Source organism: Eurosta solidaginis, chromosome 2 (genome assembly GCF_040869045.1).
Source record: "Eurosta solidaginis isolate ZX-2024a chromosome 2, ASM4086904v1, whole genome shotgun sequence".
Taxonomy (NCBI): domain Eukaryota; kingdom Metazoa; phylum Arthropoda; class Insecta; order Diptera; family Tephritidae; genus Eurosta; species Eurosta solidaginis.
This window is the reverse complement of record NC_090320.1, coordinates 267,402,944-267,417,223: the sequence shown is the minus strand read 5'-3', so window position 1 is coordinate 267,417,223 and position 14,280 is coordinate 267,402,944. Positions and strand designations below refer to the sequence as shown.

General features: G+C 38.9%; 1 protein-coding gene across 10 annotated transcripts in view; it reads left to right on the top strand.

Annotated features, from left to right (window-relative positions):
- LOC137240910 (uncharacterized) overlaps window positions 1-14,280 on the top strand; it is a 190,587-nt gene that overhangs the window by 107,581 nt on the left and 68,726 nt on the right. For all 10 annotated transcript variants that reach the window (XM_067767865.1, XM_067767864.1, XM_067767863.1 and 7 more), the window contains one exon: window positions 11,601-12,186. In XM_067767865.1, the coding sequence (XP_067623966.1) occupies window positions 11,601-12,186 (586 nt within the window). The remainder of the gene's footprint in view (window positions 1-11,600; window positions 12,187-14,280) is intronic.

Below are 14,280 nucleotides of genomic sequence, written 5' to 3'. Positions count from 1 at the left end.
CCTTTTCGTTACCTTCTATTCCTTCATGATAGGGAACCCAGTATGGATTTATGGTCCGGCCCTTTTTCAATGCTTGTTTGCATTTTAAAACACTTCTTAATGAAGTACTGTGTGAGATCATTGCCTTAATCACTGCCTGACTATCAACATATATTTTGACGCGACTGCAGCTTGTGCAGAATGGCATGCAATGCTGCGACTAACATTATGAATTGTTTAAAAGTAACGATGAAGTTAGTTTATTTAAGTGATATTCTATAACTAATGGTCAAATTTTTATTAATCCTAATTTATCGAGAAAGAAGAATCACACGTCAAAAAAAAATTAATTGCTGATGGCAAAACTTATGTGAAAGTGAAAACTATCATTGGTGCGTAGTACCAACCAACTGCCAAAAAGCATGGAAGAAAGCCACCATTGTCGGCAAGCCAAGTTAGGTCCGTCCTCAGATACTCAAATCAGTTTTCACTTGAGGCTGCTACTGAAGTCTAATATGCCTTAATCGTGTTTTCAAACATTGAGATTGTTCTTCGGCATTTGCGTGAGCACCACTTGGGTGCGCACACCAAAAAAAAAAAAAAAACCGTATCGGTGTTGACTTAAACGCATGTACAATGATACTTCGATCTGCCAGGGAACATTTGAATTGGCCTTATGCCAAATGGCGGAACATTTCATGGTCGGACGAGTCGAAGATTGCCATGGTGTATAGGGAGTACACCAGTATACAAGACGGTCACCTTATACCGAATACCATGCGAAGTATACAACAAAAGCCGTAAATAATGGAGGTTACAGCATTATTGTTTGGGCATGCTTTTTGGGTTAAGAAAACTATGACTGGTGCTTCACATGTTGATATACTCATACATCATGCCATCATATGCCATACACAAAATGCCACTTGTTTGGCTGTTCTAGCAAGACAACGATCTAAAACATACTAGCAAAGTAGCTAAAAGATAGTTTGAGGAAAGCCAGATCAAAGTGATAGGATGGCCACACTAATCACAAGACATAGACCCCATTGAACATATCTGGGTTGAAGTCAAAGTCTCAGTAGACCAACGCAAGCCAAGATCGAATATGCAACTATGGAAAGTTTGAAAAACGCATTAGAATCGATTTCGATTAAGAGACATCAAAAACTTGTTGACTCAATGCTACGCCGATGTGCCCCAAATTCCTAGAAAAACAAAGCACCATTATATAAAAATTATGTCAACATTTTACCTACAACTTGTCACATTACTAAGTGTTTACCCCACAAAATTTGCTGAATTTTTTATAAATATTTGTTTATCTTAAATAAGATAAAGTTTGATACTGTTTAGATTTGCTGGATAAGGGTAGGGTATAAGAGGAAAAATAGTCTTTAAGTATGCCTACTACTAAGATTTTTACCGCAGCTGTACTTTTGTGAAGCATAGTTAAGCTTTCAAGTCCCTTCTCGTGGGGATCCTCAACAAGAATTTTCTGTCCAAAATAATTGTGACAGAAAGTTGTCTGTTGTCCCGTGTATTCTTAAGAGACTATTTAGGATACTAGAGTTACCATACTGATTTTCGGCAGCTTATTGGCGCCCTCCGTGGTGTGGTGGTTAGCGTGCTCTGCCAACCATACCAAAGATCTTGGATTCACGTCCCTTAAAATGTTACATCAACATCTTAGAAATAAGTTTTTTCAATTAGATGAAAGTTTTCCTAAGCGAGGTATCACCTCGGCAGTGATTTTTCGACCACTCCGAGTTTATTTCCACCATGATAAGCTTTTCAGTGAAAACTCATCCACCTTGCAGAGGTCGTTCGTCCCACAAATTTGTAGGAAAAACTAAAAGGAGCACCACGCAAATTGGAAGAGAAGCTCGCTCTTCGGTGGTTATAGCGCTGAGCTCTTAAATAACTTTTATGTGAAAAGCTACAAAACTATTCACTTGTAAAATAACCTTGGAAATCTCTATGGCAAAGGCCCAAGAAATAGGCAACGGTTTGTTGTCATTGTTATTTGGATTTTATAGCTCGGATTTCTTGCAAAGCCACAAATACAATGCCGAGTTGGTGGCATTTGGAAAGTCTTGGCAATAAACTTATATATAAAAAGCAAAAATAACAAGTAAGGAAGGTTAAGGTCGGATGTAACCGAACATTACATACTCAGTTGAGAGCTATGGTGACAACATAAGGGAAAATAACCATGTCGGAAAATGAACCGAGGGAAACCCTGGAATGTGTTTGTATGACATGTGTATCAAATGAAAGGCATTAAAGAGTATTTTATGAGGGAGTGGGCCATAGTTCTATAGGTGGACGCCATTTAGGGATATAGCCATAAAGGTGGATCAGGTTGACTCTAGAATGCGTTTGTACGGTATGGGTATCAAATGAAAGGTGTTAATGAGTATTTTAAAAGGGAGTAATCCTTAGTTCCATAGGTGGACGCCGTTTCGAGATACCGCCATAAAGGTGGACCAGGGGTGACCCTAGAATTTGTTTGTACGATATGGGTATCAAATTAAAGGTATTAAGGAGGATTTTAAAAGGGAGTGGTGGTAGTTGTATAGGTGGTCGCCTTTTCGAGATATCGCCATAAAGGTGGACCAGGGGTGACTCTAGAATGCGTTTGTACGATATGGGTATCAAATGAAAGGTGTTAATGAATATTTTAAAAGGGAGTAATCCTTAGTTCCACAGGTAGACGCCGTTTCGAGATATCGCCACAAAGGTGGACCAGGTGTGACCCTAGAATTTGTTTGTACAATATTGGTATCAAAAGAAAGGTGTTAATGAGTATTTTAAAAGGGAGTGATGCTTAGTTCAACAGGTTGACGCTGTTTCGAGATATCGCCATAAAGGTGGACCAGGTGTGACCCTAGAATGCGTTTGTAAAATATGGGTATCAAACGAAAGATGTTAATGAGTATTTTAAAAGGGAGTAATCCTTAGTTCCATAGGTGGACGCCGTTTCGAGATATCGCCATAAAGGTGGACCAGGGGTGACCCTAGAATTTGTTTGTACAATATGGGTATCAAAAGAAAGGTGTTAATGAGTATTTGAAAAGGGAGTGATGCTTAGTTCCAGAGGTGGACACCGTTTCGAGATATCGCCATAAAGGTGGACCAGGTGTGACCGTAGAATTTGTTTGTACGATATGGGTATCAAATTAAAGGTATTAATGAGGGTTTTAAAAGGGAGAGGGGGTAGTTGTATAGGTGGTGGCCTTTTCGAGATATCGCCATAAGGGTGGACCAGGGTGACTCTAGAATGCGTTTGTACGATATGGGTATCAAATGAAAGGTGTTAAAGAGTATTTTATGAGGGAGTGGGCCATAGTTCTATAGGTGGACGCCATTTAGGGATATAGCCATAAAGGTGGATCAGGGTTGACTCTAGAATGCGTTTGTACGATATGGGTATCAAATGAAAGGTGTTAATGAATATTTTAAAAGGGAGTAATCCTTAGTTCCATAGGTGGACGCCGTTTCGAGATACCGCCATAAAGGTGGACCAGGGGTGACCCTAGAATTTGTTTGTACAATATGGGTATCAAAAGAAAGGTGTTAATGAGTATTTTAAAAGGGAGTAATCCTTAGTTCCATAGGTGGACGCCGTTTCGAGATATCGCCATAAAGGTGGACCAGGGGTGACCCTAGAATTTGTTTGTACAATATGGGTATCAAAAGAAAGGTGTTAATGAGTATTTTAAAAGGGAGTGGGCCTTAGTTCTATAGGTGGACGCCGTTTCGAAATATCGCCATAAAGGTGGACCAGGGTGACTCTAGAATGTGTTTGTACGATATGGGTATCAAATTAAAGGTATTAATGAGAGTTTTAAAAGGGAGTGGTGGTAGTTGTATATGTGAAGGCGTTTTCCAGACCGCGACCAAAATGTGGACCAGGGTGACACAGAACATCGTCTGTTGGATACCGCTAATTTATTTATATATGTAATACCTGCCAAGATTTTAAGGGTTTTTTATTTCGCCCTGCGGAACTTTTTCATTTTCTTCTACTTAATATGGTAGGTGTCACAACCATTTTATAAAGTTTTTTCTAAAGTTATACTTCGTGTCAATAAACCAATCCAATTTTTTTTTTTTAATTATCTTCTTTTAAAAGTGGGCGGTGCCACGTCCATTGTCCAAAATTTTACTAGTTTTCTATTCTGCGTCATAAATTCAACTCATCTACCAAGTTTCGTCGCTTTATCTGTCTTTGGTAATGAATTATGGCACTTTTTCGGTTTTACGAAATTTTCGATATCGAAAAAGTGGGCGTGGTTATAGTCCGATATTGTTCATTTTAAATAGTGATCTGAGATGAGTACTCAGGAACCTACATACCAAATTTCATTAAGTTACCTCAAAATTTACTCAAGTTATCGTGTTAACGGCCATGCGGAAGGACAGACGGACGACTGTGTATAAAAACTGGGCGTGGCATCAACCGATTTCACCCGTTTTCACAGAAAACAGTTAACATCATAAAATCTATGCCCTTACCAAATTTCAAAAGTATTGGTTAATTTTTGTTCGACTTATGGCGTTAAAAGTATCCTAGACAAATTAAATGAAAAAGGGCGGAGCCACGCCCATTTTGAAATTTTCTTTTATTTTTGTATTTTGTTGCACCATGTCATTACTGGAGTTGAATGTTGACATAATTTACTTATATACTGTAAAGATATTAAATTTTTTGTTAAAATTTTACTTAAAAAAAAATTTTTTTTAAAAGTGGGCGTGGTCCTTCTCCGATTTTGCTAATTTTTATTAGGCGTACATATAGTAATAGGAGTAACGTCCCTGCCAAATTTCATCATGATATCTTCAACGACTGACAAATTACAGCTTGCAAAATTTATAAATTACCTTCTTTTAAAAGTGGGCGGTGTCACGCCCATTGTCCAAAATTTTACTAATTTTCTATTCTGCGTCATAAATTCAACTCATCTACCAAGTTTCGTCTCTTTATCTGTCTTTGGTAATGAATTATCGCACTTTTTCGGTTTTACGAAATTTTCGATATCGAAAAAGTGGGCGTGGTTATAGTCCGATATCGTTCATTTTAAATAGCGATCTGAGATGAGTGCTCAGGAACCTACGTACCAAATTTCATCAAGTTACCTCAAAATTTACTCAAGTTATCGTGTTAACGGACGGACGGACGGACGGACATGGCTCAATCAAATTTTTTTTCGATCCTGATTATTTTGATATATGGAAGTCTATATCTATCTCGATTCCTTTATATATGTACAACCAACCGTTATCCAATCAAACTTAATATACTCTGTGAGCTCTGCTCAACTGAGTATAAAAACTGTGAAATAAGAACTGAATAAGAAACAAGCAAATGTATACTATGTACATATATTTGAGCATATAATACAAATTTATAATTGATAGTGCTTGCCAATCTTAAAGTCAGCGATTCTTAAACTTCTAGTATTAGAGGTTTTCTTTACAACCCTTTAGTGAACATGGACGACAGTCACTGAAAGCGACAGACTTCCGCATTACATAATATAAGTTGAAAGCACTATGAAGGACATGATTACAGCTAGCTCCGTCGCTCAGTGAGATAGTTCTGCACTAGCTCCGAACTAGTGTGATTCGCGGCAAGGTTACTGTTGTTGTTGTTGTTGTAGCGTTAAAACACTTCCCGAATGGATTTGTTATCGATGTTGATGGTCCTTTGCCGGATATAGATTCGGTAGTTTCTGAAAACAAGCATCATTAGGGTACAAGCCCGACCATCCAGAGAACGATTTAATATGACCAAATTGAACTTTATAGGCCATCCCGCCTCCACCCATTTTTCTATAAGGAGCTTTGGAAAGCCAAACCCTCAGCTGCTAAAGAAACAGTATTCGCTACGGACAGTTGAGCTTTAAAATTGGGTTGGAAAAGCCATAAATTGCGCTGATATCCCTTTGAAAGGCCTGAGGTTCAGAACCGTTAAATAATTTGGGTATTTTCCTATTCGACAGGTATGCCTAAATAAATGAATGTCATAAAAGGGACTTTTGAGAGTTTAATAAGTGCCGGAAATGAGCTATTTAAGTGGCCAGTAGGTGTCATATATGACTCCTATTCATCCTTATGCGAAGTTTGGCTCATATCCTGGCAAAAGCGTTTACCGATTATGTATGGATTTGGCTTAGGACCTGCTTATGCTTGTCTGGATCAAACGGTTGTGTTGGTAGGTGCCGGATCTCGTTATATTGCTTACGGAGATCTTCTCTTAACCACCCTGGAGGCTGGGCAGTTGTTTTCTAGGCTGTCCTGGTTTGTGACAATTTAGCAAAATCTGCCTGTTCATTATCTCGTTGTGCTCTTCAATGTTTAGCTCTATGACCTCACTATGTAGGTCGTATTCAGGGGTCATAACCAGACATCCGTAGTTCTGATTGCAACATTTTGAGACCAGGCGACCAAACTGATGACGCGTAGCTCATGAGCGGCTGGCCAGTTGATTTGTACCTGATAAGCAGCGTTTCTTTAGCTTTTCCCGAGGTGCTAGCGGCAAGCGACTTGAGGATTTTGTTGCGACTTTGTAATTTAGAAACAATTTTGGTGGCATGCGCCTTGATGGTGAGAGTAGTATCAAACGTTACCCCTAAGATCTTTGGGTGACTGACAGTCGGTAGTGTGACACCATCGACGTGAACGTTTAATATTTGTGATATCTGTTCCTTCCACGTCGTAAACGGGGTAGCCGTGGATTTTGTCGGTGATAATGCCAGGTTGCGCGAGGTGAAGAAACTAGAAAAATCGGAGAGAGCGTCAACGCTCCAGTTTAGGACTCCTTACTGTCTCTGAAAAATTGATAAAAAATAAAAAACTCAAAGACTTCTAAGTATTTCTGCTGTTTTTCTAATTTAGTTTAATATGAGGCGCGAATCTCGCTGTTTTAGTATTTCATACATATGAGCGTATTAAATTTTTCAAAAGAACTCTACGATACTCTTCTCTTCGGACCACTGGTTTAGGACCCCTGTTCTCGAATATGTTTGGATCACACACATATGTATCTTCATAGTTACACCTTTTTCGCGAAAACACATACATATGTACATATTTAAGTATGGCGTCCAGCTGTGCACATAAATATTTTTATATGCAGAAGTATTGTGGCATTAGTTGCAATGCGTATTGCGGATTTTGTGGCGCCACTGCATTGATATTTTCCTTTCAATGGATTTTATGATTATGTTGCAGGGAAATTGCAGTCGTATATTGCATATTGTTGTTAGCTCAATATAATATCTTTGAATTTTTTCCATCAAATTTGTCATTTTATGTCGGAATTTATATGCAGAGTCAACTCGTGCTTAGATTTGTAGCAAATATGAGTGAGTTAAGTTAATGGAAGTACATAAACGGGATTGGTTTTTGTTATGGTTTTTATTTTAGTATTGATGTTTTATTAGAGTTATATTTACTCAGAGTCATATGTAAATATGATATGCATATCGTCGCTGTGCTCACAAAAACAGTTATGTGTTTCTTAGTAACTTTTCAGGAGATCAAAGAAACCTATTTCTGGTGTCCATTTGCAAAATTTTGCAAATGTCGTATTTTTGAAATAATAGGGAAATGCATGCAATTTTTGCCGTTATTCCTCATAATGCTTACGCAGATTACCCTTTCAGCCCCTGGGAGGTGTAGCTTCATCAATCAGATGTCTGTTGGGATGGGGAGTACTCTCGCCTCATTGTGTTCGTGGTGTTCTGGGGGCGTAAGAAAACAGCCCGTAGTGTTTCTGAGGGCAGTATTTTGGCAGACCCGTATTTTCTTCCAGTGAGTAACCTTTAGGCTTGGCGATTATATCGGGGATGCGTAGCATTCAACCGGCCGGTCAATTGCCTTGTAAGTAGTAATGGGCGTTTCTTTGTCTTTACCTCAAGTGCCGCCGGAAAAAGATTTGAGGATTGGCGTAATGCCAATGTCGGGATCAAATAGATTATATTGCACTGTGTGGTGGCTGATAAACGCGAGATCGCCTGCATTTCCGCTCTCGCGATCTTTTCTGTGGACGTCATGTCCAGGTCTGCAGAGCAAATCTTGCTGTGTGCTTGGTCTCTTGGATCGATGCAATGCAGATGTTATGCCGCTTCATGAAATCAACTATCTCCGTGATCTTCCCAGTTAACCCATAACACTTTAACTGCAGAATTCTGAAGTGCAACAGGGGAGACTTCGTCACTCTAGGGGTAAGTGATAGGTGACTACGTCTAAGTTGAGGGAGGCCAGGACGCAATTGCTGTTGTGGCCCTGGGACTAGACATCCCTGGGTAAGCATTTGGATACCCGGTGTAGTTGAGTTTGCGGCCTGGCAGTCGGGGAGTTGCCATCGCTGAGACCAGAACATCTAAGAAAGTGGCATCGTCCAAGGTAGGAGCCGCATTGGGAAGATATTGCAAACATATATATTCTGTGCTGGCAAACGGTGCAAAAGGTGGTAGGGACCTAAGAATCTGTTTCTCTGCCCTACTCGAGTGCTAGTGCCGGAAAGAGGGGGAGAAGAAGACGGGCCGCATTCTCGGGATTGCTACCTAATCTACTCCGGAGATTGTAGTTATAAGAAGGAGCGAAACCAGTTTCTGACCGATATTTTGGCTCCATTGCCATCGAAAAAAATGCTATCAAAAAAATCTGAGGATGCTTCACCAGCCACCAAAGTGGCATCGAAGGAACCAAAGACTTCATTTTTAGTACACTTCTAAGCAAGTTGGGACTTTCTAGTTTTCACCACGTGAAAGAGCGTCTGAAAAACTATCGAAACCAGAAAAGAGTGGAAACATTTTTTTTTGAGTATTAAGCCACCTTTTCATAGACCGGGTCACATATATATGGATTGATCAACACTGTGATGCAAATGTATTATACTCAGCGTGCTTTGCACGTTCGTCCAGCTGTCCGCCTGCCCGCCCTATAACACGAAAACTTGAGCAAATATTGAGAGATAAATAAATAAATAAATAAATAAAGAATAGATTATTATTGGAAATAAGTGAAATCGGATTATAACCACGCCCACTTTTTATATATATAACATTTTGGAAAACACAAAAAACAGGATAATTTAGTAAATAATACCCCTATAATGTTGAAATTCGATGTGTGGACTAATATTGTGAATCTTGATAAATGTTTAAAAACATTTTGAAAGTGGGCATGGCACCGCCCATTTGTGATAAAATCAATACTATTAATATTATTAATCATAAAACAAAAACCGTTAAACCTAAAGAATAAATAAATGTAAGGCGGAATAACCTCCGAAGAGCTCTAAGGCCGAGCTTCTCTTCCAATTTGCGTCGTTCTCCTCTTGATTTTCCCTACAAATTGGCCGGACGGGACCTACATGTTTTATGCCGACTCCGAAAGGCATCTGCAAGGCAGATGAGTTTTCACTGAGAGCTTTTCATGGCAGAAATACACCCGGAGCGCTTGTCAAACACTGCCGAGGGGCGACCCCGCTTAGAAAAAATTTCTTCTAATTAAAAAAGTTTATTTCTAAAATTTTTATGTTGCTTTGCCCGGGGTGTGGAACCCAGGACATACGGTGTGGTAGGCGGAGCACGCTACCATCACACCATGGTGGCCGTTAAACCTATCATAGCAAAATTCAGCAGAAAGCTTGCCTTTACGACAAGGAATGCCTCGAAGAAAAATCGGTTAAGTACCACGCCCAATTTTATATTGAAGATTTTTAAGGGGGTCGTGGAAGAATAAAATAACCTATATCTGTGCAGAAAAGAGCTTTATGTTAATTATATTTCTTTTTCCAGGTGGAATTAGAAAAAGAAATAGAAAAAATTCTAATTTTTGAAAATGGGCGTGGCACCGCCCCTATTATGACTAAGCAATTTTCTATTCTAGAACCATAACTCGAAGAAAAATTACCGGATCGATATAAAATTGGGTACACATATTTTTCTTAAAGCAGGAAATATTTCTAGAAAAAATGGAAGGGATCGGTTAAAGACCACGGCTACGTTTATATAAAAAAATGTTTAAAAGGGTTGTAGGCTAGATTTTTTTTTTTAAAATAAGCGGTGCCACGTGTTATGGAGAAAAGTAATTTAACAGAAATTAACTGTACAATTGAATCTCACGCTGAGTATATAATGTTTGGTTACACCCGAAATCAGATACCCATACTTGTTTATTCTTATATGTCACACCAGGCACCATCCAAATAAGTTTTATCATATTTGGTAAAACTGCGTTTTCAACTTGGAAGGACCAAAATTAGAGCAACAATTTATGACTGCATTTACATTTACAGAAGTGATCTGCTACCGATTTCTGTTTCTGATCGTCTTTATATATTCAAAGGCCTTCCTTACGTTTCGACGGTTGTTGTGTCTTATTTTGATAATTATGGAAAGTTAGTAGGCCATTTAAAAAAGTTTTCTATAACATTTGGTCATGTTTGCATTACGAGCATGCTCTTTGCCCATAAATTTTGCTTTCCGAGCTCGTCAGCAAAGCAGTTTCCCTCGAATGCCTCCAATACCGTCCAACAGTAAGTAAGTAAGTAAGTTCTTTGAAAGGCAATTTCTAGGAATCCGAAATACTTTGTATTTTTCTGTCCGTCCATTTTATAGGGAACCGTTTCATGGCTTAACTAGGATCATGTGACCACCGAAAAGAGCTGATTGAACCTTTCTTAATATGATTTGACATTTCAACTTCCGGCGCAGTACGATTTTGACATTGGCCCATTTATTTTTTACAAATCTCGAAATGTAGGCTGAGTTCTTTGAAAGGCAATTTCTAGGAATCCGAAATACTTTGTATTTTTCTGTCCGTCCATTTTATAGGGAACCGTTTCATGGCTTAACTAGGATCATGTGACCACCGAAAAGCAGCTGATTGAACCTTTCTTAATATGATTTCACATTTCAACTTCCGGCGCAGTACGATTTTGACATTGGCCCATTTATTTTTTACAAATCTCGAAATGTAGGCTGAATGCGTTTATACAATATGGATATCAAATGAAAGCTGTTGATGAGAGCTTTAAAGGACTGATTTTGCTAGTTCTTTTTTTAGAATATTCCTTGAAGTACGAGGATGGTTCTTATGGCGAAATTAAAAAACTTTCCTGAAAAACTCTAAAAACAAAACTTTTCTATACTTTCTTTATAATACTTAAAAGTCAATTTGAGCTTTCCATGAATGATTAAATGTTTTTCAAGAATCTCTATTCTGTACTTCAATTTGCCGACGCTATTCTTGTATGGTCACCAGCTCTCAGAGGAAGGACTTAGTTTAAATTTTTTTCCTCAGCCTAAATTTTAATAGATATGTACCATAGGTTTATAAGCAGAAATGGAGATTTATCAAAACTATTAATTCAAGTGACTTATATCAATTAATTTCAAGTGTATTTTAAATTTTTGCTTTGACCGTTGTAATTTACCAATTGTCTGCGTGTGTAACTATTTGTTATGCATTGCTTCACAAAAAAAAAAAAAAAAGCTTGCATGTATTTGAAAAAATCTCTTTCTGTCTACTTCTAAACTCTCTCTATATTTTATGCTATGTATGTTGATTTAAATACCCTGTTTTCCCCTTTTTAATTTCAGGTCTGGTGGTCACCTTGCCCTAGTCGGGAATGTCCCGAGGAGCCGGAACTTGATTTGGCAGTAAGTCAATGTATGGACTATTGTCTATTACAGGAACAACAACCAACTACGATTTTACCGCAAAACCCTTCGCTATATGCTCCATCACCTGCCTATTATTCGTCTACAGAACATGCGCCAACAACAACAACACCTAATTTGTTGAGTACAACAACAATGCGACCAATTGCCACAACAATTGCAGCCACTGAATCAACAACACAAATCTCGCCAACAGCTCATTCAAACGCCACATTGGCTGCATTAGATCCATCAGACACAATCACTGTATTGCCATTTTTATCATCAACTTCAGCTCCGCCTCCAACGTCTACACAACGTAGTACAACAATAAAAGCTGTTGAGACAGCAGCAGCAGCAGCGGCAGCAGCTCGTGCCCAAACAGCAGCGGCAGCTGCAGCCGCATTTACAACACCCAGTTCTATACCAGCACGTTTTCAAGATGTACTTAATATGTCATCGACAATGTTTCCGCCGATAGTGACGTCTTCAGCGGCCTTGTCTGAGTTGGAGCAGGGATGGAATTGTAAGTGACAATTTGCGTAAACTAGCTATTATATATGTATGCGTATGCTTTTGTGTATGTAAAATGTGTTTATGTATTTGTTTAGAAGTCAGTGTCTCAGTGCATTTGTGCTCCTATTGTCATGACAGCCGAGCTTACTGTGTGACCTGCTTGCTTGTCTCTGCGTTTCTTTGTATTTTTTTTATGATGATATATCTTTTGGGTATATGACTGTTGTATTATTTGTTTGTAGAATTGTTTATCCCTGCAGGTTATGTATTTCGTTGGTACTCTTTTAGTATTATAACGTTCACAAATAGACTTTTTCCAGTATCGGCGAATTTTTAGAAATCGCCAAAAGATACTTCTTTCCGGCGAGGCGGATAGGTTCCAACCGAAATATTTACCATTCGCTACAGCAAAATTTGGATAGCTGCGCAGAAAATGACTTAATGACTCTACCTTCTCGGTTCCGCTCAGCATACAAGGCTGCGTCAGCACAACCCTGACTCGACAGAGCGAGTGGCTAGTGCAGCTACTGTTAGAGACGTTCAGATGGAAAGTGCGTGCTAGGGCTAGGATTTCGTACTGAAAGTTACAAGATAACCTTATGCCCTGACACCAGCGTAGTACTTTATCAAAAATTAGTTGGATGCCACTACGAGTGAGGTCTAGAAGACACGGTGGTAAATATGAGCTCTTTGATACGTAGTAGCCTTAATATATGAGTAAATATAAAATTTCCACACGGAACGTTAAAGCAGCTGAGAGCAACCCATGGGATTCAAGCAGTTGATAAGCGTAATACAAAGCTTTATGGCTTCAAAGCTTCCGCAACCCAATTTTCAACTTCACCTATGCGAGGGAAATCCTTTCACAAATATGAATACACATATTAGCAGGCGAGGCTTTGGCAACCCCAAGTTCGTCATGAAACTAGACGGTATGGCCTAGAAGGTTTAATGTGGTCATATTAATCGTTCCCGAGATGGTAGGGCTGGTACCTTAATGGTGCTTTGTTACCGGAACGTACCGTATCTATATTCGACAAAGGACCTTTAACACCGATAACACTCCCACAACATCGAAAATATAGCAACCCATCTACAAAGCTCTCTACCGCATACACCTCCCGCAAGGAATCTTGTACATAACCTAGGATCAATCAGGCGCTCCGGCGTTTTTTTAAGTAATTTGGATGGGCTGATTGGTCTTAAGTTTTCTAAACATGAGAGTAAAAATTTTTGCTCTAGAGTGACCCCTTGGTTAGACAATCGAATGAAGAGTCATTTTTGTGGACTTCCGTGTCGAGATGCCAAATTTTGCTCGCGTGGAATACTGTTCCATACTTAAAAATCAATCAGGCATTCCAGTTTTTGAAAGGAGGAGGACAGGCTTATTGGTCTTAGGTTTTTGGGAGAGAGGTAAGAGCTTTAAACCACCTCGGGATGAAAATAAGTTTTACCATTTTCTAAGAGTCAGGGAAATAGCCCATACATCGTCAATTTGTAACAAAATATTCCAACTATCGAGCTATAACTACTTCGCTATGACCTATTGCTGTTTTGTTTGGAAAACAAGAACAACTCCCGAAGGTAAGACAGTGTTACGCACTCTTTGCCTGATATGTAGCCGGATCGCTCGGTACTTGCAGCTTCAGGTGCTACCACAACTGCATCCGGAAGAATTTTGTTTACCTCCTCAAACCTTTGGATAAGTGGAGTTTAGTCGCTTTTTAAGATAGTTGTGCCTTACTGCGAACATATTTTAAGCTTCTTAACCCACTTTGGTATGACATCGCCTGGAATATTGGATGTATACAATTAGGGCTCTTATCTACCGTAAACAAGAATTTATAGTTGCTTTCATATATGTATGCATTTGTGTTACCTTTAATGTTGCAAGAATTTTATTTTGGAGTATGAAATGAATAAATGAATATATGAAAGCTTATAAAATAACCATTTCATGTAGTGTAGTGCTTTTGTGAAGTGTGAAACATACATAAGTGTGACTGACAAAGTATGAATGAAAATGTATTACAAAAGAAACATGTTAGCCTGCACTGAAAAAAGCTCTATGCATTTCAAATATTCTACTTCAGCACGCACTTGA